Source organism: Hyperoodon ampullatus, assembly GCF_949752795.1.
Source record: "Hyperoodon ampullatus genome assembly, chromosome: X".
NCBI classification, from domain to species: Eukaryota; Metazoa; Chordata; class Mammalia; order Artiodactyla; family Ziphiidae; genus Hyperoodon; species Hyperoodon ampullatus.
In genome coordinates this window covers 93,828,489-93,855,508 of record NC_136913.1, presented here as the reverse complement: position 1 = coordinate 93,855,508, position 27,020 = coordinate 93,828,489, and the positions used below count along the sequence as shown (strand labels likewise).

Genomic DNA, 27,020 nt, shown 5'->3' with positions numbered 1-27,020 from the left:
AAAGATAGAGCAGTAAGATTGTCTGAAATAAGACACAGGTTTTGCAAAACACCTTCAACTGAGTTCAAAATCACTTGTCATTTCATTAGTTGTGTTTACATGTTAGTCAAATTGTATGTACTCTATACTGGTAATGCGGGAACCCTTGCATTTATTTAGTAGTTATCTTGACCTGTCTGTTTTGGATTGATGGTAGGAGCACCTTGTTAGAAGAGGGTTGGTCAGAATGGAGGGAGGTGGTGGGTTAGTTAGGTCAACTGAATTCCAAATGCCAGTAATGGGTTCCTTAGTAATGAACACGGTACTCTGGCCAACGGCCTATGTCTTAATCACCCCCTTTCCCTCGTCACAGAAGGGCTCAGATACAGTCGAGGGCTCCAGTTCCTGCTGTGGCTCCAGCTTGATCTCAAACTCAGGTGCCGGGGCAAGCTCAGGCCCTGAGACCAGCTCTAGGGCAGGCTGCATGGCAGGTTCAGGCTTAGGGACAGGCTTGTGATCTGGCTCCAGGGTGGTATTAGGCTCAGCCTCATGGATGGAATATGGCAGAGATGCTTCTGTGTGGATGATATCTTCATCTGGTATTGTCTCACACTCTGCATCTTGGTTTATATTTGTCATTGGTCTGCAGGAAGAAGGCCCAGGGAAGAACAAGTTAGGGTTTGACATCTCACATGGAGCCATAGGCTCTGTAGCCTCAGTGACCATAGGTCCCAATCTGTTCAGGACCTCTGTGATTTCTGATAGTCTGACTCACTGTCAGACCACGGGTCTCCATTTGGGGTGCAGAAAGGTTAGGTCTCAACAATATAATGAGAGTTCAAGAAAGACTAACCAGTGTTTAAGAGGTGAGAAAACTCTTGTGAGGTTGAAAGGGTCTAAAGTTCTAATAAGGTCTTTAGCCAAATCCATGGCTCTGGTGCATGTCTAGCACCCACTCCCTCTAGCACAATGCTTGGTACTTGGTTGTGGAAGCACAGAAATGGATAAGAAATAACATTTGATAAGAAATAACAAAGTGGTCAAGAGCCTGGGCCCTCAGCACTTTTGCTTCCCTGGGCCCCTTGTTCCATAAAATAAACATTAAAAATTACATTTTATCACTATTGGTAGAAGGACAAGTATATTAATATATTAAAACATTTTCTTAACTGTAAAAGGATTGTCGTGGCAGTTAAATGAGTTGATACACATAAAATGCTTAGCACAGAGTCTGGCGCACAGCGCTCAGTACATGATAGCCATCACCATTCTTTTATACATGCAGTGAGGGTGAGCAGAAAGATGCCTCTATATCTTATGCTAAAAGGAGTGCTTAGGAAGAGCTGACTGAAAGAGATAGGCCTGAGAAATGTCTATTCAAGTAAAGACAACAAAGTAAGGTCTTACTCGAGTTCTGTGGTGGGTTTAGAATTTCTCTTCCTTTCCTTCCCCTTCGCTTTTGCCTTGTTCCTTGCGAAACACACCACAGAGAAGATAATGGCAACACCTACTAGGGTACCCACCAAGGTCCCGACAATGATTCCAACTTCTGGATCTGGAGTACACAAGCAGCTGGTTAGTAATGTGGAGCATAGTGTCTGCCTCATCCACATGCATTCTTGACCAGTGGGGAATATCCGGGGCATTCATATAGTGGGAAGGTGCCTTGTATAGGTTGAGAGCGTGGAAACCCCTAGAACTCTTTCAGCTGAACTCATAGCAGGAGAAGAAATGTGACTAGCTTGACTATGTAGCCTTCCCATTCACATTTACACACATAAAGAAAAAAAATATGCCAACTTGGGGGAGGTGGGATTGCTTTAGAAATGCGGTTTCGGACTTCCCTGGTGGTCCAGTGGTTAGGACTCTGTGCTTCCACCGCCGGGGGTGTGGGTTTGATCCCTGGTCGGGGAACTAAGATCCTGTGGCACGGCACCCCCCAAATAAAAGATGCGGTTGGGAGAAGTAAGTCTTCACCGTACATTTGCTTGGGCAGTGAGAGAGACGATGGAGCTATAATCCGGTCACCAGAGAAATGACGTCTGTTACAGGCAGGGACGTTTCACCAGGCTTTCCCAAAGCATGGGTGAAGTAGTTCCCTAAAAACCTTCTCTTCCGCAGATTCCATGCTCACCAAAGAGCCTCATGCATTCTGGCCACTGGGAAGGGATATGCCCATTTCCATAAACAGGCATCTGGTTTATTAGATCAGTCTATGGAAAACTTAATGAGTGTGAGATGATCCAGCTGAGCGCCAGACCTTCAAGCACTGAGGTATTGTCCCCAAGAGACCATGTCTGGGGGTTCCAGGTGGGCCCATCCCCATCGGCCTCCCTTCAAGCAAGGATGAATATCTTATACTTTGAGATGAAAGGCTAGTTGAGTTGCCTGATCATTCTTTTAACTTTCTATGATTAAAGGAATACATGTGCATCATTTAGAAAGTCAAACAGTTCTACTAGGCTTCTAACAAAAAAAAAAATCAGCAGTTCCTTCCTCCACTCCTTCCCATCTCTAAGTCCCATTCACAAGAGGAATTTGCCCCCATGTTTCTATTACACTTGTTCTAATATGTTCTGCCTTTTCCAATTTTTGTCATTTTCTATTGGCTTCCTACTCTGGAGGTTGAAGATTTATCTCTCTTAAACCACTCCCCTCACATCCTGCCATATTCTCCTAATATAACATAAGGTATCGTTAAATCAATGTTTGCAGTATTATGACTATGTAAATATTGTTCACAGCTGTAGAACATACTATGACTCTTTCTTGTACAACATTTAAAAAATTTCCCCAAGGTTAATAATTGCCTCATTTGGGGATTTATGGGTTTTTTAATGTATTATTACTAATCCCCAAAAATTTTAGCAAAAGTCCTTTCGGTAGTTTCAAACACATCAGCTAATCTATCGGTTTCTTATGTTGTTGTTGTTTCCTCCCTTGGAGACATCCCTTCTGGAGTCCTCCACCTTCCTCCCGAGTATCGAGTATCGACTGGTTGCCTTCCTAAGCCTGCTGCTCTGCTGTCATCCTTCAACCTCCTTTTACCCTCATCCTAATTTTAAAGATAAAGAAACAGGCTTTGCAAGCTCCATGTCAAATAGCACTTCATTGGTAAAGCTGGCCCTGGTTCTATAAGCATAATTAGTTGTTTCTTCTTTGGCATCCCATAGACCCTGTGCAGACCTCTGTTATAACATTTAACAAATTTTAGTGTTTGTGCCTCTAGCTAATCTGTGAGCTCCTTGAGTGTAAGACATATATCTTATTAATGTCTGAATCTCCATCGCCTAGGACATTCCCTGGCATACAGTAGATAGTCAATGAAGGTTTGAGGAAGGGAGGGATGGAGGGAAGGAGGGAGGCAGGAAGTCAAGAAGGCAGGAAGGCAGGAAGGAAGCCAAATGCTAGACATCATTGAAAAGAGGATTCAAAAGGAAGCAAGGCTCAAGTACAAATCTGAGGAGTCTCTATATCTGCAATATGACTGTACCTCTATAAAGGCAAAATGAGATTGGGGAAGATCTGGAGAAAAACAGCAGAAATGATCAAGGGAGCAGGGACAGAATGGGACCACAAAAAAGGACACACAAAAAGATGAAGTTTCCAGCCATAAAAAGAAGCGAAATTGAATCATTTGTAGTGAGGTGGATGGACCTAGAGTCTGTCATACAGAGTGAAGTAAGTCAGAAAGAGAAAAACAAATACTGTATGCTGACACATATATATGGAATCTAAAAAAAAAAAAATGTTCTGAAAAACCTAGGGGCAGGACAGGAATAAAGACGCAGACGTAGAGAATGGACTTGAGGACACGGGGAGGGGGAAGGGTAAGCTGGGATGAAGTGAGAGAGTGGCAAGGACATATATACACTACCAAATGTAAAATAGATAGCTAGCGGGAAGCAGCCGCATAGCACAGGGAGATCAGCTCAGTATTTTGTGACCACATAGAGGGGTGGGATAGGGAGGGTGGGAGGGAGGGAGATGCAAGAGGGAAGAGATATGGGGACATATGTGTATGTATAGCTGATTCACTTTGTTATACAGCAGAAACTAACACAACATTGTAAAGCAGTTATACTCCAATAAAGATGTTTTAAAAAATGGCTGAAAGTGATACAAAAATGAAGGAGCAAACTGGAGTTGGAAAATGTCTGAATCCAGACAAATAAAAGGAAGAAAGCTCAGCTTCATAGGAGAATAATAATCCAATGGAACTGGGCCCCCTGGATATGGTATATATTGAAATCACAGATTCAAAGGAAGTTTGAAAAAATGAATAAATGACAGGATCTGAAATGTAATGAAGTGATTCTTGAGAGGTGTAGCAAGATACCCCTTGTGAGAACTTGCCCCCTGACTGGCCCAATTTGACAATCTCAGGCCCTCAAGTCTATGCTTAGTAACTAGGCACGTTTGAAATGGAAGGTTGAGGTTTAGAGGCATCGTGACTCTGCCAGTTACAAACTGAATGACCCTGAGCAAGTCACTTACCTCCCTGAGCTTTAGTTTCCTTTTCAGTAAAGTGAAGCTTAACAGTATATTCTGCCTCCTAGACGGGGTGATTGTAAGACTGAGTGGGATAATGCTTGCAGCACGCGGCCAAGCGTCTGGCACGTATTTTGTGCTCCGCAGTATTAGCTACTCTGAATGTAGGTGCAAGTGTCGTTACTACTATTATTATTAGAGGCAGATTTTAGCAAATTAGTTAATAACTGGAAAGTTTGTGAGCTCCATGTTTGACACAGATCGCTATAGCTTCACCTGGATCTACCAACAACATCACAAAGAAAATTCAGCCTCGTACTATGAATGAGGCTGTTGTTTTACTTTCTGGAGGTTTTGTGAGGGTTAAGCAAATTAATTTTTGAAAACAATTTGAAGCAGCATGTGGCATATATTAAGTATTATGTAAGCATTAGATATTAGGATGGTCATCCACCATGTCAACCTATAAATAAAGCACCAAAATCTCCAGTCAGGAAGGACTAACCAGGGATTCTAATTAATTTACTTGATTGGCAGGCCCAGCATACTTGACTTAAGGAGAAACTGTTAAAGTTATATGATCAACTCACGTGAAGAAGTTAGGTCAATTTCACAGGAACTATTGCCAAGGTTGTTGATAGCGGTGCACTGGTAATAACCTTGTACAAAATTGGTCAGATTTCCAATAAACAAAATCCCAGTGGCTGGGTCTGTCAAAACCAGGAAATAGCATTTTGAAATCTCTTATGTGGGTAGAGATCATGTGAATGTAGCAGACCATTCAATGCCCACCCACTTCCTCACATTGGCCTCCCTTTCTTGAGATTGTCCAGGGTCCAACTAGACCCCCGGAGACTCCCATCTGGGACCATGCCTATTTTCTCCATACCCACCACCTGTGAGCCAAAAATGGTCTTGATTTCTAGAAGTTGGGGAGAAGACCAGAGGACAGCCATCTTGATGAAAGATTGACATTCTTTGTACATTCTCCTCCCAGAAAACTAGAAGACTGTGCTCTAAGGATAAGCAGCCAGTCACACACACATGCTGTCAACCAAGCCCACACACCAGGCCTTGCCAGGGGCAGCAGAGGGCTATACTCACTGAAGGTTTCTTTCACTGGGACAATGTCTCTTCCTTCAAGTTTATACCAGTAGTACACCGGGGAAGGTGTTCCAAGCTCAGAGAGGCAAGTAAGAGATACAGGATGGCCAGTTTCTGGTATTCCTTGGATGCTGCAAAAGGGCTTAGAAGGTTTGACTGTAAGGCAATGACAAAGAGTAAAAAATCCTGCATGATGAATGGCAGTCTGTACCAATTTTAGTCACTTCCTCACTTTCATTTTGTAGAATATGTATACTTATTTTTTTTTAATCTCTAAAAACTTATTTTGACAGTTTTCTAGCTGTACCACCAGATGGGAGTACAGCACTTCAGGTACAAAGACCTTCTGTCACTGGGCCATTAATATTCTAATAGCATCCATTCTATCTGCCTGCTCCCCAGATTCATAACCATGAATTTCTGCATCATGCCTTAAAATATGCCTTTATTAAAAAACAACTAGGAACATAGTTTATACTTCGGAAGCACAGTCTTAAAGGAAAACAGAACCCTTAAATACTTTGAGATAACTGGTTGCTTATTCTTTTTAAAACATTGTTTTATTAATGCCATATTTTTCCTTTGTGAGTCATTTTTTGGCCTTTATTCTTCTGGGGGTGACACAAAATGGAGGGTTTGAATTTGCCCGTGTCCCTCATCGGGAGGGGAAACCCATTGCGGGGGAGGGGTGTGCTACAGGGCACTGAAATCTTGATTCATCCTTCATGCCACAAGCACTTACTTGAGTGCCTTCTGTGTGCCCAGCACTGGACTAGGCACCAGAAATTCAAAAGTGACTCTGACACAGTTCTGAAGTAGGGTGGGGGAGTGGTAAGAGATTAGGCTAGAGAGCAGTGAGGCCATAGATTAGGGGGCTTCGTGTGTCATGTATTTTATACCGAGAGCAGCAGGACCACAGAAGGAATTTAAGTAGGGGAGGGACGATGATCATTCTAACGTTTTAGATGAATTGCTCTGACTCCAGGGCTTCCTGAGCCAAGGGACAGGAAGAGACAGATTCAAGCTGTATTAAGAGGTCGAGAGGGCTTGAGGACCAGCTGGATCTGTGGCATGAGGAAGAGGGTGGGCTCAGTGATGACTCCCAGGTTCCTGATTTGACAGCTGGGTACATGATCTTGCCATCCCCTGAGATAAATACAGGGTTAGGGTTAGGGTGAGTAGCAGGTTTTCGGGGAAGTAGTGAGGAGGAGGAAGGGGCGATGATGAGGTCAGTTTGGGATATACTGAGTTTCAGCTGCATATGGGGAACTCCTGTGGGAAACTGAGACTCTGATTCTCCTCATTTATCTTACAGCTCACAGCTTATTCTATCCTCAGTCTAATTTATAGATAAGGATCTGAATCGATACTTTCCAATTCACCTTCCTTAATTTGGATATAAAACATTCCAAAGGCATAGATTCTCTGCCTTAGGCTAGTTAGACCCTAAATGCTCCAGGATGCCCAGCTCTCTGGCTCTTACTTGGGAGGCAGCAGTTAAGAGCACAGCTCTGGATCCACACCGAGCACTGCTCCACAACTTTACCCTAGATGTATTTAGGCAAGTAACCTAACATAGCCAAACCTCAGTTGATTCATCTGTAAAATGTGAACAAGAGATTACCTGGCCTCCAGCTAATCCAAATATATTGTATTTATATAAATAAAATAATGTATATAGTATCGTACACATGGAATTGCTGTTGGCCACAGGCAGGAATGAACTCCTGCTGCCACATTTTCGACCTTGCCACTGATAATCTTCCAATCTCAGACTCTAACCCACTGTACATGTGAGCAGGAAAACAGATGGATATAGCTATAGTTCTTTGAAATTTTCACAATCCCTTCTTGTCTTTTAATTGAAGTATACTTGATTTGTGATATTCTGTTATAGTTTCAGATGTACAGCATAGCAATTCAGTATTTTTGCAGATTATGCTCCATTATAGGTTATGATAATGGGTATAATTCCCTGTGCTATACAGCATATCCTTGTTGCTTATCTATTATATATATAGTAGTTTGTATCTGTTAATCCCACACCCCTAATCTGTCCCTCCCCCTTCCCTCTTCCCTCTGATAGCCACTAGTTTGTTTTCTATGTCTGTGAGTCTGTTCTGCATATACATTCATTTGTATTATTTTTTAGATTCCACATATAAATGATATCCAGTATTTGTCTTTCTCTGTTGAACTTATTTCACTAAGCATAATATTCTCTAGGTCCATCCATTCTGCTGCAACCAGCAGTATTCCATTCTTTTTATGGCTTAGTAATATTCCATTGTGTATATGTACCATACCTTCTTAAGCCAATTGTCTGTTGTGCCATCCCTTCTTTTAAACAGGTGTCTTTTAATTAAAAGAAGTATTTTTCTGTTTAGGTCTTCTTTCTTTTTTAAAATTTATTTATTTATTTATTTATTTATTTTTGGCTGCATGGGGTTTTCATTGCTGCATGCAGGCTTTCTCTAGTTGCAGCAAGCCGGGGCTACTCTGTGTTGTGGTGCATGGGCTTCTCATTGTGGTGGGTTCTCTTGTTGCAGAGCATGGGCCCTAGGCACACGGGCTTCAGTAGTTGTGGCTCATGGGCTCTAGAGCTCAGGCCCAGTAGTTGTGGCACATGGGCTTAGTTGCTCCACAACATGTGGGATTTTCCTGGACCAGGGATTGAATCTGTGTCCCCTGCATTGTCAGGCAGATTCTTAACCACTGTGCCACCAGGGAAGTCCCTCTTTATTCTTTCTTACTGTTGATTTCCTCAGATGGAAATAACTCCTTGGATTTGCCTACCCTAAATAAACTAGGCTATTTAACCAGAAATCCAGTGTACCTATCACTAGATTTAGATAGTGCCTTTTTTAAAAAACATGGTGATTTTATTCCACTGTAAGTGGAATAGAATAATCTGAACCAAAAAGTAAATGGGGGTGCTTCATCACGAAGCCAGACCCCAGGACTTGAACTAATCATGGACAAAACCCTGGAATGACTTGCATTCATTTCTTGAGCCCAGAATCAAACCCAGATAGGCATTTTTTTATTTTGCTGAACACATTTTTCTTTTATTTTTTATTAACCAAACACTTAGTAAATCACTTTGAACCACATCCCAAACCCATATATTTTCTAAGACTACTGATTCAGTACTGAATTGACATTTCATCCAGTTAAAGTCCCCGACAGAACTTGGATGTTTAACTGGCAAAGCCACTGATCTACCATTTAGCTTTATTGGTTTCAACAGAATTGGGATGGGAAGAAGAGGATCACCTCAGAAAATAAATGAAAATGCTTCAGTGTGTTCTCAAACCTTCTCTAAATTCGTCATTTTCTTTTTATGTGCCAAATTGCAGAAGGAAGATGATGTTCCTTCCAAATGCGTACAAAACAATTATTCGAACTCCTGCTGGGTATTTTTCAGAGATTCATTTTCCAAGGTTATCATACCTAATGGAAGTCTCTCAAATTAATGGTCGTCCAAACCACCTGGGCCTTTGCACATTGCTGTTTCCTTCACCTAAATCGTGCCCTGCCACCTCAGCCCCTCTTCTGCCTGAAACACTCTTGCACATCCTTCAACATTCAATGCAGAAGTCACTTTCTCCAGGAAGCCTTCTCCAGTTCCCCCTGCACGGCTTTATGCCCTTTCCCCTGTGATCTCCCAGCTCTCCTCTCCTCCCTCCACTGTAAGCTTATGTTATCTATCTGCCTCCCCCACTAGACTTTGAAGTTTAGGAGGGCTGGGAGCTGAACTTTTACATCTTTCCATCTCCATTGCCTACCATAGTAACTGAACATGTGTTCAGGGTTTGCCGAATGAATTTATGCATGACTGAGTGAATGCATGGGATCTACGTCTACCACTGGGTTATGAAAAGTCTCCGAAAGACGCATTGCTAGGAAGAGCAATATTTAAGGAAATATCAATACCTCTCCCCTCAGTTGGTCTCCCTTACACACTTGCCCCTACCATGCCCCACCCCTCAGTCAGGACAAGCAGAACAGGCACTCATGTGCAATAGAATTTGAGAACTGCAAACAGCCTCTGCAATGTTTAGAGGAAATTATCAGTCTCAAAATTTCCAGAAAGCATAAATTTGTGGAATGCCTTTGTTCTTAGCCTAATTGATAAAAATAGGATTTTGAGAGTTCCCAAACAAAGAAATCCACAGAGCCTTCTGTCTCTTATCTTACCTGGATACTGGATGCTTAAGGAAAAGTCATGACACAGTCATTGCAGGAACAACTGACCCAAAGACTCATGGGAAAAAACAATTTAGAGAGGAAATGACCCTCAACTTCTTATGGAAGTTGACTGGGGACTCTCTGAACTTTAAGTTTAAGAATATTAACCACCCTAACTTTACCTCAGGGCTATTTCCAAGCTCAGAGAAAAACAGGCTTGGCTTCTTTAGGTTGTTTCTGGTCAGAAGGACAACCCAGAGCCAGGGAGTAACAGAAAACCGTTAGAGGACTAATCCCTCAAATTCTATGAACACTGAGTCTCCAGCATATCATTTGATTCTCATAATGATAATATGACAGGGCAGGAATTTCAACCCCATCTCAAAATGGCCAGAGAAAGGTGGACTGACTTGTCTGAGGCCACTGAGTAGCAGAGTAAGAGCTAGAACCTAGGTCTTCTGACTCCCAGCCTGGTGTGCTAGCATCTATTCCACACTGGAACAACAACTCTCCCAGGAAAGGGCTTGTGTATACTTCTCTTGTCATCCCCTTTACCCCAAAGCCTAGCACAGGGTACAGCAAAATAAAAACATGATGGAGTTATCCCGTTCCTAGAAATCAGCTCTTGATTACCTTTTCTTCTTTTCCAGGTGGGTAGATGCAGTAGCAAACCTCACAGAAAATAGTTGGTTCTTTTTAGGCATCACCTGGGCAGCAAGCTCAGACAGTTCTGGGCAGTCCTCCTAGGGTGTGCACCTTGTTACCAATTGTGGCTTTTCAAAGCTACTCAATTATCAAGTCACTGGTTTGATCTAGTTCCTCCTTTCCGGTGATGGTTGTACACAGCTCAAGAGCAGCAACGGCTAGATAAGCTCCATTTGGGTTACTTAGAAGTGGGAGAGCCCTTAGCTCAACTGGTTAGTTGGTGAAGGTTGACAGCCCTTTCATCCCTCCCTTCAGTACATCTGAAGGCCTGCAGACAGGACCTGCTAGGCATACAGACAGGGGCAAAACTCCCATTGTCCTCTCAGACAGAGATTGGAAGGATCCCTAAGAATCACCAAAGTTGTGAACTTCCCCAAGAGCAGAAACCATGCCTCCATCCTGGCTCCTGGCACAAAGCAGGCACTCAATAAATGCTGCATAAATGAACCACTCCAAATTCATTTAAGAGCAGATATGACTTGCCCCATGTCACATACTGAATATTTGTGTATAAATAAATTAATTCTCAACTCTTTCTTTTTTCCAAATAGCATTAATATTTTAGAGAGGGATCCATCTGCCTTTATTCCACAGAATGATTTAATGGTGGGAATTGTGGCTGGCTTTGGAGAGGTAACAAATTGACAGTTGTTTCCCCCAGGTCAGACTGGCCCTAATTGGAGGTTCCCTCTGAAAGAGTTGCTAGAAATCATATAGTGGGACTGTACAATTTCCCATCTGTTCTCATCACATCCTTCAGAGACAGGGATCCAGGAAGTGGTCATCTATTGCTATCTGTCATGTTGGCAGCTCTTTTGGTTTGACAATTGTTTCAACATGTTTTATGAGTGATTTCTCAGTGTTACTCTGTGGGTTGGGTTTGTGGTGTGTCTTTATTTTCCCGATAATAAAAGGAGCAGGGAGGATATTTACCCTGGGACTTAATTGGTACCAATAACTCACTGCCCTAGCTCATTCAATTCCTAAGTTGCTCCAAGAAGAGAAAAAGCAGAAAAAATTGTCCATACCTAACACACTGACGTTGAGGGTGCCTTGATTTTCGCCGGAAAGGTCAGGAGGGTTGTTAACATCGCAGACATAGATGCCACTATCTGCTAGTTGCATATGCGAAATAGTGATGGATGCGTTACCTGGAGCATCGGACCCTACAATGCGATCTTTAAATTGCCCGATGGCTGTAGCTTGTCCACCTCCAAAATAGTAAATCTAGGACAGAAAATGACAGAAATGAGAACTGGACAGCGTCAGGGGCTAGGATAAGCTACGTGGAAGTTCCCCTTATCCAGTGTTACCTACTTTGACATTGAATGAAAAATGAAGCAGTATCCCCCTCCCCCTGCCCCCCGTAAGGAACAGGTCCCTGTGGCAAAAGTTTCTCAGCTCAGTGGGACACTTTAGCTTTCTCACAGCACTGCACAGCCGCGACCTCATTTGTGCTCAAAGCAGCTCTGTGATGTCATCAGGGCAGGAAGATATGCATATCTTATAGACAGTAGGCAGCTGGAGCTGACAGGATTCAACTCCTAAGCTTTAGGCTAACAGATCAAGATGCTCACCTGATGAGTCTACTTGGAGGAAACTCATTATTATAGGACACAAACGTCTGATGGGAAAACCAAAACCATCGTCTTTCCTACTTGATAAACATTTTTGATTTCGGTTTACTTTACCCAGTGGGATTATCTAGAATATCTGATTTCCCTAAAAGAATATTCACGCTCCTTACATGCATATTCCTTTGGGTAAGCAAAACTGAGTTCATCCTGTTTGCTAGAAGAATAACATTTCAGAACAGAGAGGCTCCTGAGAAACCATCTGGCCCCATCGCTTCATAGTGGTGGTGCGAGGATGAAGCAAAGTAACTTAGCCAAGGGCCTAGGAAGTGCTTGGTCAACGGTAGTTACTACCTTTCTCCCCACATGGCAGGAGGCAGAACTGGAATTATTACTGCTTTTAGACAAATAAGGGCACTCAAACACAGAGATTAAACGACTCACCCAAAGCCATAAAGTTTTATTTATTATTATTATTATTATTATTTACTAGATTTAAGAAAGATCTTGATTATAGTCCCATCTCTGTTAAAGAATATGGATATTCAGATCATAATGCTAACTGTGGAAGCAGCATGGTGTGATGGAAAGAGGCCTGGTCTAGGAGTAAGAAAACCTGGGTTTTATTTATTTATTTATTTATTTTTAACATCTTTACTGGAGTATAATTGCTTTACAATGGTGTGTTAGTTTCTGCTTTATAACAAAGTGAATCAGCTATATGTATACATATATCCCCATATCCCCTCCCTCTTGTGTCTCCCTCCCACCCTCCCTATCCCTCCCCTCTAGGTGGTCACAAAGCACCAAGCTGATCTCCCTGTGCTATGCGTCTGCTTCCCACTAGCTATCTATTTTACGTTTGGTAGTGTATATAAGTCCATGCCACTCTCTCACTTCGTCCCAGCTCACCCTTCCCCCTCCCCGTGTCCTCAAGTCCATTCTCTACATCTGTGTCTTTATGTCTTTACCCCTGTCCTGCCCCTAGGTTTTTTACAACGATTTCTTTTTAGATTCCATATATATATGTGTTAGCATACGGTATTTGTTTTTCTCTTTCTGACTCACTTCACTCTGTAGGACAGACCCTAGGTCCATCCACCTCACTACAAATAACTCAATTTCATTTCATCTTATGGCTGAGCAATATTCCATTGTATATATGTGCCACATCTTCTTTATCCATTCTTCTGTTGATGGACACTTAGGTTGCTTCCATAAGACCTAGATTTTAGCCATGCTGGACCTCTGACTGTGACATGGGGGAAGTAGCCTCTCCTCATGTCTACATGGCAACCTACTTTGCAATAAGAAACAAAGTTATTTAATCTCTCCAAACTTTAGTTTCTACATCTGAATGAGGAACCAGAGTAGTGTTCTCTAAAGTATGATATGTACTCCCTAAGCATAAGCCGACAAGTTGATTTTAGGTGGCAAGAAATTGAAAACTTTAAAAATGTAATGTGTATTAGAGACCTAGCTATCACATCAAATCTGTGACTTCATGGATATTATTACTTACAGTGAAACTAAGGCAGACATTTTTAAGACTTTTAAAAACCAAGTCAGGGAGTGCCCTGGTGGTCCAGTGGTTAGGACTCAACACTTTCACTACTGGACCCAGGTTCAATCTCTGGTTAGGGAACTAAGATCCCATGAGCTGCGTGGTGCAGCCAAAAAAAAAAAAAAAAAAAAAAAAAAAAAAAAAAACAAGTCAATAGAGAAAACAACATTAAATAGTTACTAGTGTTGGTAATACACAAATATGACACAAATCATGAAGATGAGACATGAATGACTAAACTTTGGGAATCACTGAACTAGGTGATCCCTGAGGTCCCTTCATAATACACAAAGTCTATTTACACTCTTTGCTAGTTTCATATAAATGTGTATAATTCCAGTGATTGTTTTTTATTATTCAATAAACTGGGATTGCCCTAGTCCAATGGCAATTAATATTTCATAAAATCTACTAGAAGAGACTTATGGTTCATTTAATTCACTCTCCTCACTTTACAGAAGAGACTGAAGCCCAAAGAGGTTAAAAAAAGACACACAAAGTTAACAGTTAGACCAGGTCAAGAAGGTAGTTCTTCTAATTCCTTGTCCAGTGCTTTTTACATTAACATGCTAATGAGAGGGAAGGCAATCAGTAAACCAAAAGATATTGTCTAGATAAATTCAAATGTATTCTCCCTCAGGTAGAAAGCCAATATACTTTTAAACTAACACAGAAACGGAGATTCTGATGGAAAATTCAAAGAAAAGAGTATATTTAAGGAGAAAACAACTTGTCTCTCTCCTCCTGTTCTCTAACATCAACTAGCTTTCTTTTCTGCCCTAAATGAACCATTTATAATTCAATTCGTGCATTCATGCCGACTGAAATCACAAACTTTTGCCCCAGAGGGGTCTTGTTTGACTTACAAACTGGAAAGCCAGTGTTACCTAAGGTATTCAAGTAGGCCGGGAGGAAGTTCAACTTGTCAAAGGTCTATTACCTTCATGTGAGTTGACATCCAAGATATCCGGCTTTCCATTTCACTAGCCAGCGCTGGCCTTATTTACTTTCTAATTAACAATTTGCGGTCCTGTGGACTCTTACCTGGAACGCAGCCTGTGTTCTATCAAGGAAGCCCTTTACAATTTAGACATCTGGCCGCTTCCCCTGCTCCTAGGAGGACTGAGGGTAGGTCGGCCTGTTTTATGTTGAAGCCTGATGACATCACAAGGAGATACATCAGTCCTGCCTATGGCCCACAGTAAGTCCCAGAGGATCTAGTTGAAAGGACTTTATATCTGCAGAAAGCAGGGGGCCAAGAGAATGTGTTTTAGGTCAGGACTAGGACATGAAAAGAAGCCACATTGTAAAAGTCTCACGGTCAGCCGGGAATCAATGAGAAAATAAGTCATGAGGCCCTGGACTTGTAACTTCCCGACAAAAAGGACCTTCACCAGGCTTCCCTGGTGGCGCAGTGGTTGAGAGTCCACCTGCCGATGCAGGGGACACGGGTTCGTGCCCCGGTCCGGGAAGATCCCACATGCCGCAGAGCGGCTGGGCCCGTGAGCCATGGCCGCTGAGCCTGCGCGTCTGGAGCCTGCGCTCCGCAACGCGAGAGGCCACAACAGTGAGAGGTCCGCGTACCGCAAAAAAAAAAAAAACTTGGTCTCTTTGGGGCTTCCCTGGTGGCACAGTGGTTGAGAGTCCGCCTGCCGATGCAGGGGACACGGGTTCGTGCCCTGGTCCAGGAAGATGCCACATGCCACGGAGTGGCTGGGCCCGTGAGCCATGGCCGCTGAGCCTGCGTGTCTGGAGCCTGCGCTCCGCAACGCGAGAGGCCACAACAGTGAGAGGCCCGCGTACCGCAAAAAAAAAAAAAAAACTTGGTCTCTTTGGGGCTTCCCTGGTGGCACAGTGGTTGAGAGTCCGCCTGCCGATGCAGGGGACACGGGTTCGTGCCCTGGTCCAGGAAGATGCCACATGCCACGGAGTGGCTGGGCCCGTGAGCCATGGCCGCTGAGCCTGCGTGTCCGGAGCGCCGCTGAGCCTGCGTGTCCGGAGCCTGTGCTCCACAACGGGAGAGGCCACAGCAGTGAGAGGCCCGTGTATCAGAAAAAAAAAAAAGGACCTTCACCAACCCTTCTATCCTTGCTCCTCGCAGTGTAGCCTAATATATCCTGCCCTCGCACAAATAATACTGGAGGTATCTGGGAGAGAAATGGAGGTAAGGAGGTGTAACATGGAGACCTAAAAGGGAAAGGCCTTGGCCTCAGGGTGCTGTGTGAGAAGGAAAGTCCCCAGGGCCAGTCAGCAGCCAGACACACAAATGGAGGGGCTTTCTGTTAGGGGAAGTCCACACTGTCACACTGTCCTTGTAAAGAGAAACAAAATGAAATGCTTTCCTGAAGCCACTTATCTAATCACACAGGAAGGACTGAAACTTGGTTCGATTTTCCACAAAAGAATAACCCTTTTAGAAATCAAAGCTGAACGGTGGCCAAATCCCGGCCCATGATCCTGTGAGTCTTGTACACTTTTCAAAGAAAGTATATTGTCAATTTAGAGATCAAAGCAATTGAGGTCCAGGAAAAGCCATGGAAGTTCAACAGGCTGCATCCTTTGGGGGTGGTGATTTGGGGGCTGGCAAGTCAGCTTTAAGAAAACCCATGCAAGTGTTCCCTTAAGTGGTGCTTGTTCATTCTTTGGCCCACTTGCCCTTTGTGGCTGTGTTCATGACAGACTGCCCCACTTTCCTCCCAAGGTCCTCTCTTCCTGCCCCTTGGTGATGTTAGAGGCTGACATGTGGAGACATAATAGCACATTAGTTATAAGAGCCCCTTAGAGATAACTTAGCTCATGGTTGCTAAAGTTGAAGAGCCTTCAGGAACCAGCTGGATATTGGACATATGGGAAATGGCTGGGAGGGGCCTGTGGGTAGTGGTAAGATCATGGAGGATAGTGGGAACTGTGGTGAACTGGAGAGCCAAGACAAACAAGGCTTTCAAACTGTGGAAACGAACAAAATACTGGGCTGGCCAACCAACATGCATCCACTGGCCAAATCAGGCCCAGAGGCTGCCAGTTTGCAACCTCTGATTCATCCTCCTCTATTACAGAAAAGGACACTGAGGCCCCAGTAGAGCAAGTGATCTTCCCAAGGTCACACAATTTGTAGTCAGACCTAGAATCCAGACCTCCCGATTCCCGCTGAATACCTTAACACAGCACTCATAGCCCTGCCTTAGACGAGGAAGATGACTCCCAGGCAACCTTCCCCTCTTGGGGCCATCCCATCCACTACTCCAACCCAACCCTTCTCCTGCCAGTTGCTGCTATTCATTGGCATGATGCTTCCCATGCCGAGTGGGTTCACCGCATGAGGCCTTCGATGGCTGCCAGCTGCAATGACAGCCTTTCTCTTCCTACTGTGCCAAGTTCCTATTCACAGGAGGCCACGCAGCTGGGAGCCAGATTTGTCCAAAAAGATTTCTTTCCCCTCAGCTTTGTGGCACTGCTCTGTAACTAGAAGCTGGAGTATAAACAAGAAGGGTTGAAAGAATTCAGTCTGCTTTCTGTTTGAGTCTGAGTTGGAGTTAATAAATGCCTTTAGCCTCCAGAGCTGCTTTGTGGGTACATTTTGGAAATGAGGAGGGCATGGAAGTCCACAGCAAACCACCCATTCTTTCCCTTCCAGCTTCTTGCTTTCCTGCACTGTTCATAAAGGCGCTAGCCATGGGAGGTGAGGAGTGTAGAGTGGCAATGGTCTCAAGCCCAGAATTTTCTCTAGACTGCATAGGGGGGCTGGGATTGCACGTGGAAGGAATATAACACCAAAAGGAAGGCTTCCCTCCCTCCAAACCACTCCCTTCCCAGCCTGCCATTTGCCTGAGACACCCGCCAACCAAACTGCTTCTTTGAAGCATGAAAGGATTCTGCTTAAATTATTTTCTTTGGGATAGAACAAAGTGAACGATCACCAGTCCTTAACACCTTAGCATTACATTAATTTATCAGATTTAACAAGAATAGACACCTGAGGGAATGTGACACAGAATAGATAAACTTTGATGGGAAGGGGTGGTGGGAAGAGAAGAACTTGGAGTGTTTCTCAGTGGGAGCCACACTGGCATTTGGGGCAGACAATTCTTTCCTGTGTGGGTCTCTCCTACATATTGCAAGACATTAAGCCTCTCTAGACACCACCCACTAAATGCCGGTAGTGACTCCCATTTATAACACTTAAACCAATACTCCTCTCATTTTCAAATGCCCCTGAGAAGATGAAGCACCCTCACCCCACCAACATCTGAAAAGCATTTGATATAATGCTATCTGCAGAGGCCAAGTTGGAAGGATCTGAGCAGCCATGGAATATAAAGGTACTAGGTTCTAGAAAGAAGTTGTCCACATTATATGTGTGTTAGAAAGATGAGGATGGCACAGGGTTTCTTCCACCGTGGCTCTTCTAGAAGAGTAAGTGTTGTTTGAGAGACTCATGCTAAGTAGGGTCAATGCCTGTTCTGTTCATGGGCAGGTGAAGTCTCTGTACTTTTACCAGTGACTAGCTGGATGGAAGAAGAGGCCATTCATGTGATCAGAGGGGAACCAAAACTTCTATGCTAGCCTGCCTGTTCTGGGGCCTAGAGGCTTCAGCTGTGACTCCCTGCTGAGGGACTGACTATCTGAATCTGTCCATGTCTTCTGAGAGGAGGGCTTCTCTAAGAGAAAGACCATGCTAATGAATACCCTGGCTCCTGGTCAGAAGACTTATGGCATACTTCCATAGCCCCCATTCACAAAGGAACCACATGGAGGGGATAATCAGTAAGAGATGATATTCTCTCCTGGGTACTGAGAAATACTGGGTCTTGGAGTCAACTACTCCTTTAACACAATGATCTTGGGGGAGGAAAAGAAGATGAACTTATGACAAGAGTTGACCACTGCCCTGCTCAAGGCAGCCACAGTTCCCAAAGCCTTTCGGAGGAAGCTGAAAGGAATTCCAGACATGAGCATGAGAAGGCAAACTCAAGACTATCCCAGCTTTGCCAGGGGCTTGTGCTCATCTGAATTGTTACCAAACTCAGACCCTCCCATCCCACTCCTAAAAGCTGGTGCCATTGTCCTAGAGACCCCAAACAATGAAGGGGTCCAGTACAGGTGTTCTTGCCTGACAGATCCAACTACATCTTTGCCAAGCATCTCTTGCATGCACCATTTTTAGACACTGACTGACTGCCTTTTCCTTCATACCCTCACTACCGAGGCATGGGCTGTGCTGTGTTTGATCAGAAGTGGGTGGATCTGAGAACTGAATGCTAGATGGTGTACTGCCCATGTAGAAGAATATTACTATTCTACCATATTTTGAAGAGAGGCACAGAGTGATTCAGATATTTGTCTAAGGTAACCAGTACTGAGCAAAATTGTTGAACTTTCACTAGAGGGTGGCATTGATAGTCTCCTCTTGAACGATGTTTCCTGATAAACAAATGTTCAGGACCTTTAGTAAAGACAAAAGACCAAAAGACCAGTGATGGCTGAAGAGACACTGGCCCTCCTTCTTCTCCACGTCTGCCCTTGGGCCTCCTCTAGCCCGCTCAACTCGCCTCTCCCTCTGTCTTTCTAGAATCAGAACCCTTGCTTTCCTTCAAGGCCCAACTCCACTATATCCAAACCACACTGATTTGTCTCTTCTCTGAACTCCTTGTTTTGGATCATACATCCTTTTGAAAATCTGATGAAAGCTACAGACATTTTCCCTCAAGGGATATGTGTTGGCATACATGCTTGCACACTCACATGCATGAGTGCATGCACATGCGTACACGTGCCTACACGTGCACACACACACACATACTTTTGAGTATACAATTTTAGTCCCTGGACTAATTTAAAGAAGGCATTACCCTTAAGGCCAGATGAAAAAATTCTGGGAATAGGCAGCTTGCAAGTAGAATCATCCTCCTCCTTTGACTTTCACCCACCCTCCTCCAGCAACCTCTTCCCCAGACCCTAGCCTCCCCTCCTGTCCCTTATCCTCTAGCCTCCAGATGCCTTTTATTACCCAAGGTTCATTACTACTTTGCCCTTATCCACCCACCTGGAGAGTCTCATTCCATCAGGACTCAGTCTGTCACAATGAGCTAGCTCACTTGATAGGCAGAGCCCAGACATTAAGTTTGACAGAGATTTGCAGATCAACTAGGACATATATTTGAACTGGGGTTTTCTGGAAATAATAGGGAGAGATTTGGGGGATGGGAGAGGCCCTTTCAGAACTACTGCTCATTTCACCTGTGAGAAAGACCCTTCCTGTCTACTCTAGAATACATGATATAGTTGATGTTGACCTACACAGAATTAAGATAACAGGCTGTAACTGAATATGAGGAGAGGACAAAAGCCAAGTCACTTAGATGATAATCTTCCACAAACAGCTATCTTCAAACCCCTTGTATCTGAGGTTCTGCTCCTGTTGCCACTGGCTTACCATTCCTTCTTCTCACACTGACCCCAACAGTTTATGTCAGAACTACCAAAGGAGAGGAGTTTAGGGGGAAGAAGTTCTTACAGAAACTGGCTGTGACTCCTTATGGAAGAATGTCCACTGGATGGAAAGCTTGTCCAGTGAGACCACAGTGGTGGTGTAGGTGCAGATGAGAGTGACATCAGATCCAACAGTCACATTCACAAAACCGTCTGGGATGGTCACTTGCACTCCACGAACTGGACCTGAAAAGATAATCATAAAAAAACGATGGTACACACTCACATTCTGATGACATTTTTTTTTCATTACAAAACACTTTCAATGACATCTTATTTGAGGAATCCAAGGTAAGGAGAATGTAGAATGAACCATATAGGAAAGTCGAGCAAGCAACTGGCATGGGGTAGGGGAGTTTCTAACAAATTACAATATGAAGATGTTCAACTCCTATGTGATGGTGAGGTAATAACACTGAACTGGGAATTTCTTCTGTGTAAGGATGGCCTGACAAAGAGGTTCTTAAAGTGTTGTCCAAGGACCCAAAAAGTCCATGAGTATGGATAACAACCAATTCAGTTTGCCCAGGGCTGATGAGGTTCTGTAGATATGGCACTTTCAGTTTTAAAACCAGGTGAGTTTCAGGCAAGCTATACTGGTTTTGTCAGGACTTTCAGTGCTTAAACCAGGAAAGTCCCAGTAAAACTAGATGAGTTGGTCATCCTAACCCTGAGACCATTTTGGAGAGGCTACAAGATCAAAATAATGTTCATAATAATACTAAGTTGTTATTTTTTCACTCTCATCTTCTCATGAGTGTACAACGGAGTGTTCCAGCAGTTACATGACAAGTAATGATATTCATCTAGTGGCTAATGGAATGCATGTTTGTGTATTTTTGTGTTTAACTTTCTTTTAGTTTTACTTTCTAATACAATAAATAGAAATAGAAATAACCTACATAGCAAAAAGTCTTTTGGGCCCTCAACAATATTTAATTGAAAATTTTATTGGGATAATAGTAGATTCACACGCAATTCTAAGAAATAAGATGGAGATCCCATGTACACTTTACTCAGCACCCGCGTGGTAGCTTATTTTGTAAAACTACTGTGTAATATCACAACCAGGACACTGATATTGATACAGTCCACTGATTTTATTCATCTCAGGTTTCTCCAGTTTTACTTGTAATACTGTGTGTGTATGCATTTAATTCTACACAATTTTATCACATGTGTAGGTTTGTGTATCCACAACCACAGTCAAGATACTGAACAGTCCACCACCACAAAGATCCCTCATATTTCCCTTCCATAATCACACGCACCTCCCTCCTGTACCCCATCCCTGATCCTAAGCATTGGCAACCACTAATCTGTCTTCCATTTCTAAAATTTTGTCATTTCATAAATGTTACATAAATGGAAGCATGGTAACCTTTTTGCTGATTAGCTTTTTTTCACTCAGCATAATTACCTAGGAATTCATCCAAGTTGTTGTGTGTATCAGTAGTTCATTGCCTTTTATTGCTTAGTAACATTCAATGGTATGTATGTACCACGACTTGTTTAACCATTTACCCATTTAGGGACATCTGGGTTGTTTCTAGTTTTTAGCAGTTGAATAAAACTCCAACAAACAGGTTGGTATCAGGTTAATACCAGCCTCATGTACAGATTTTTGTATGAGGATAAATTCCCATGTCTCTGGGATAAATTCCCAAGAGTGCAATTGCTGGGTTAGATGGTAGTTACATGTTTAGTTTTATTAAAAGTAAAAGCAAAAAACAGCCACACTGTTTTCCAAAGTGTATGAGTGGTTCAGCCTCTCCACATCCTCATCAGCATTTGGTGTTGTCACTATTTTCTAATTTAGCCATTCTAATAGGTGCGTAGTAATATATTATTGTGGTTTTATATTATTGTGGTTTTAATTTGCATTTTTATATTATTGTGGTTTTAATTTGCATTTCCCTAATGCAAATTAATGATACTAAATAACTTTTCCTGTGATTATTTGCCATTTGTATATCTTCCTCAGCAAAATGTCTTTCATGTCTTTTGCTCATTTTCTGATTGCTTAAGTTTTTACTGTTGAATTTTGAGAGTTCTCTATACAACCTAGATGCCAGTCTTTTGTTGGGTAGAGCGAACTTTATTTCTTCCTTTCCTATCTGTATGTCTTTAATTAATTTTTACTGCCTTATTACAGCAGCTATAACTTCCAGTATTTTATTGAATAAGAGAGTTGAGAAAGTAGACATCCTTGCCTTGTTCCCAGTCTTAGGGGAAAAGCATTCAGTATTTCACCATTAAATACAATGTTAGCTGTAGGATATTTGTAGATGTTCTTTATCAAGTTAAGGGAATTCTCCTGCCATGGGTTGAATTGGGGCCCCCAAAAGGATACGAACAAGTGCTAATCCCTGGTGCCTGTGAATGTGATCTTACTTGGAAACAGGGTCTTTGCAATGTAATTAATGATGACATAGATCACCCTGGATTTAAGATGGGGCCTAAACCCAATGACTGCTGTCATTATAAGAACAAGGGCAGTGAGATTTGTCACTCAGATACATAGAAGGAAAGGCCATGTGAAGATGGAGTCAGAAATTGGAGTGATGCATATACAAGCCAAGGAACACCAAGAATTGCTAGCAGCCAGCTAGGAGAAAGGCATGGCACGGATTCTCCAGAATCAATTCTGCCAGCACTTTGACTTTGGAATTTTGGCCTCCAGAACTGTGAGAGAATAAATTTGTCTGTTTTAAGCCACCCATTTTATGGCAATTTGTTGCAGCAGCTTTTGGAAACTAACACATCGTCTATTCCTAACATGCTAAGAGGTTTTGGGTTCTTTGTTTTGTTTTTTTTGTTTTTTTTCTTTCATGAATGGGTGTTGGATTTTGTCAGGTACTTTTTTTTTTTTTTTTTTTTTTTTTTTTTGTGGTACGCAGGCCTCTCACTGTTGTGGCCTCTCCCGTTGCGGAGCACAGGCTCCGGACGTGCAGGCTCAGCGGCCATGGCTCACAGGCCCAGCCACTCCGCGGCATGTGGGATCTTCCCGGACCGGGGCACAAACCCGTGTCCCCTGCATCGGCAGGCGGACTCTCAACCACTGCGCCACCAGGGAAGCCCATGTCAGGTACTTTTTCTGTATCAATTGATATACTCTTTTTTTTTTAAGTTAGCCTGTTGATATGAGAGATTACACTGAATGTTTTTGAATATTGAACCAACCTTGCATACCTTAAATAAATCCCACTTGGGTAGAATTCCTTTTAAACACCGTGGGATTCAATTTGCTAGTGTTTTCTTGAGGGATTTTGAGTTTAAATTCATGAGAGATATTGGTCTGTAGTTTTCTATTTTTGTACTGTCTTTGTCTGGTTTTGGTATCAGGTTAATACCAGCCTCAAAAATGAGTTTGAAATGTTCCCTCCTCTTCTATTTTTTGGAAAAGATTGTGTAAAATTGTTGTTAATTATTTTTTAAACATTTGGTAGGATTATCCAGTGAAAGTGTCTAGGCCTGGCAATTTCTTTTTCAGGAAGTTTTTGAATTACGAATTCAATCTCTTTAATGATTATAGGGATATTCAGCTTATACATTTTATATTGGGTGAGTTTTAGTAGTTTGTTGTTTTTGAGGAGTTGATCCATTTCTTCTAAGAAGTCGTCAAATATATGAATGTAAAATTGTTCATAGTATTCCCTTTTTATATCTTTAATGACTGCAAGATATATAGTGATATCCCATATTTCACTTCTGATATTGATGATTTGTGTCTTATCTTTTTATTTTTACCAGTCTTGCTAGAGGTTTATCAATTGTTTTCAAAGAACCAGATTTTCATTTCATTTCATTTTCTCTATAGTTTTCCTATTTAATTTCCATTGATTTCAACTCTTGATTACTTCCTTCCTTCTGCTTGTTTGGGTTTATTTTGTTCTTCGTTTACTAGTTCCTTGATGTCGGAACTTCAGTTAGCGACTTGAGACTTTTCTTCATTTCAAATGTAAGCATTTAGTGTTATAAATTTCTCTCTCAGCACTGCTTTAGCTGCATGTTACATTTGTCTATATGTTATATTTTCATTTTCATTCAGTTCTATATATATTTTTTAAATTTCCTTTAAGACTTTCTCTTTGATCCACAGATTATTTAGAAGTGTGTTGTGTAATTTTCAAGTATTTAGAGACTTTCCTGTTGTCTTTCTGTTCTTGGTTTCTAGTTTGATTTCATTGTGCTCAGAGAACAGACTGTATAATTTAAAATGTTTTAAAGTTGTTGAGGTCTGTTATATGGCCATGCCTATGGTCTATTTTGGTAAGTGTTCTGTGGTGCTTGGAGGAAAAAAAGTGCATTCTGCTGTTTTGGGGTAGAGTGTTCTATACAAAGAGATGCACTTTTAAAACACTATGAATACTCACCAAGATAGACCAGATTCTGGGCCATAAAACAAACCTTAACAAATTTAAAAGAAGTCACACAGTGTCTGCTCTCAGACCACAATGAAAATAAAGTAGAAATCAATAACAAAAAAAATTACTGAAAAGTCCCCAAACACATGGAGATTAAACAACACACTTCAAAATAACACATGGGTCAAAGAAGAAAACTCAGGAGAAATTTTAAAATATTTTTAGCTAGATGAAAAGGAAAATACAACTTACCAAAATTTGTGGTATGCAGCCAAAGCAGTGCTTAGAGGGAAATTTACAACACTGAATGTGAAAGCTCTAAAATCAATCATCTAAGCTTGTTCCTTAGGAAACTAGAAAAAGAAGAGTAATAAACAATAAGGTCCTACTGTATAGCACAGAGAACTATATTCAGTATCCTGTGATAAATCATAATGGAAAAGAATATATATATGCATGACTGAATCACTTTGCTACACAGCAGAAATTAATACAATATTATAAATCAACTATACTTTCATAAAATTTTTTAAAGAAAAGAAATAATGAAAATTAGAGGAGAAATCAATGAAATTGAAAACAGGAAATCAATAGAGAAAACCAATGAAACCAAAACTGGTTATTCGAAAAGATAAAGAAAATTGTTAAGGCTCTAGCCAGGCTAACTAAGAAAAAAATACATAGGACACAAATTACTAATAAAAGAGGGGCCATCACTGCAGGTACCATGGACATTAAAAGGATAATAAAGGAATGCTAGGAACAAATCTATGCCCACAAATTTGAAAACTTAGATGAAATGGACCAATTCCTTGAAAGACACAATCTGCCAAAACTCACACAAAAAGTAGACAATCCGAACAGGCCTATATCTATTCTATAGCTCTTAATGAAATTGAATCAATAATTAATAACGTTCCCAAACAGAAAGCACCAGGCTCAGATGGGTTCACTGGTGAATTCTACCAAATATTTAAGGAAGAAACTGTACAAATTGTCTACAATCTCTTTCAGAAAACAGAACAAAGGGAATGTTTCCTAACTCATCCTAAGATGCCAACCTCACCCTAATACTAAAACCAGAAAAAGACATTACAAGAAAACTATAGGACAATATCTCTCATGAACATAGATGCAAAAATCCTCAACAAAATATTAGCAAATCAAATCCAACAATGAATAAAAGGAATTCTACACCAAGAACAAGTGTGGTTTACCCCAAGTATGCAAGGCTGGTTCAACACTTGAAAATTGATTAATGTAACTCATCATGGCAATAGGCTAAAGAAAAAAAATCACATGATCATATCAATTTATTCAGAGAAAGCATTTGACAAAATCCAACATGCATTCATGATAAAAATTCTCAATAAACTAGGAACAGAGAACTTCTTCAACTTGATGAAGAACATTTACAAAAACCCTACAGCTAACATCATACTTAATGGTGAAAAACTAGAAGCTTTCCTACTAAGGTCAGAAACAAGGCAAGGATATCCCCTTTCATCACTCCTTTTCAACCTCATACTGGAAGTCCTAGCTAATGCAATAAGACACAAAAAGGGAATAAAAGGTATATAGATTGTGAAGGAAATGAGAGATGACATGACTGCCTATGTAGAAAATCCAGAAGAATCAGCAAAAATCTCCTGGAACTAATAAATGATTATAGAAAATTTTCGGGATACAAGGTTAATGTACAAAACTTTATCACTTTCCTATCTATAAACGGGACTCTACTCAGTATTCTGAGATAACTTATATGGGAAAATAATCTTAAAAAGAATGAATATATGTATATGTATAACTGAATCACTTTGCTGTACACCTGAAACTAACACAACTTTGTAAATCAACTATACTATAATAAAATTAAAATTAAAAAAACACAATACAATTTACATTAGCACCCCCAGAAATGAAATACTTCAGTGTAAGTCTAACAAAATATGTACAAGATCTGTATGAGGAAAACTAAAAAAATCTGATGAAAGAAATCAGACAAGAATTAATAAATGGAGAGCTATTCCATGTTTAAGGAAGACTCAACATTTCCGAGATGTCAGTTCTTCCCAGCTTAATCTATGGACTCAATGTAATCCCAGTCAAAATACCAGCAAGTTATTATGTGGATAGCAACAAAGTTATTCCAAAGTTTATATGGCAAGGCAAAAGATCCAGAATAACCAAGACACATACTGAAGGAGAAAAACAAAGTTGGAGGACTGACACTAACCAACTTAAAGACTTCCTGTAAAGCTATGGTAATCAAGACTGTGTAATACTGGTGAAAGAACAGACAAATAGATCAATGGAACAGAATAGAGAGGCCAGAAGTAGACCCACATAAATATAGTCAACTGATCTTTGACAAAGGAACAAAGGCAATACAATGGAGGAAAGAAAATCTTCTCAACAAATGGTGCTGGAACAACTGGATTTCCATGTGCCAAAAAAAAAAAAGAATCTAGACATAGAACTTACACATTTCACAAAAACTATCTCAAAATGGATCACAGATCTAAATGTAAAAAGCAAAGCTATAAAACTCCTACA

The 27,020-nt window shown here is 41.5% G+C and overlaps 1 protein-coding gene across 1 annotated transcript in view; it reads right to left on the bottom strand.

The window, feature by feature from the left end:
• Nucleotides 1-318: 318 nt before the first annotated feature.
• Nucleotides 319-27,020, bottom strand: part of VSIG1 (V-set and immunoglobulin domain containing 1) — a gene marked incomplete at both ends in the record, with an annotated part of 34,177 nt that continues 7,475 nt past the window's right edge. The window contains 6 exons of the mRNA XM_079728095.1: nt 319-622; nt 1,387-1,534; nt 5,061-5,180; nt 5,575-5,730; nt 11,499-11,697; nt 20,123-20,283. Of these exons, the coding sequence (XP_079584221.1) occupies nt 319-622; nt 1,387-1,534; nt 5,061-5,180; nt 5,575-5,730; nt 11,499-11,697; nt 20,123-20,283 (1,088 nt within the window). The remainder of the gene's footprint in view (nt 623-1,386; nt 1,535-5,060; nt 5,181-5,574; nt 5,731-11,498; nt 11,698-20,122; nt 20,284-27,020) is intronic.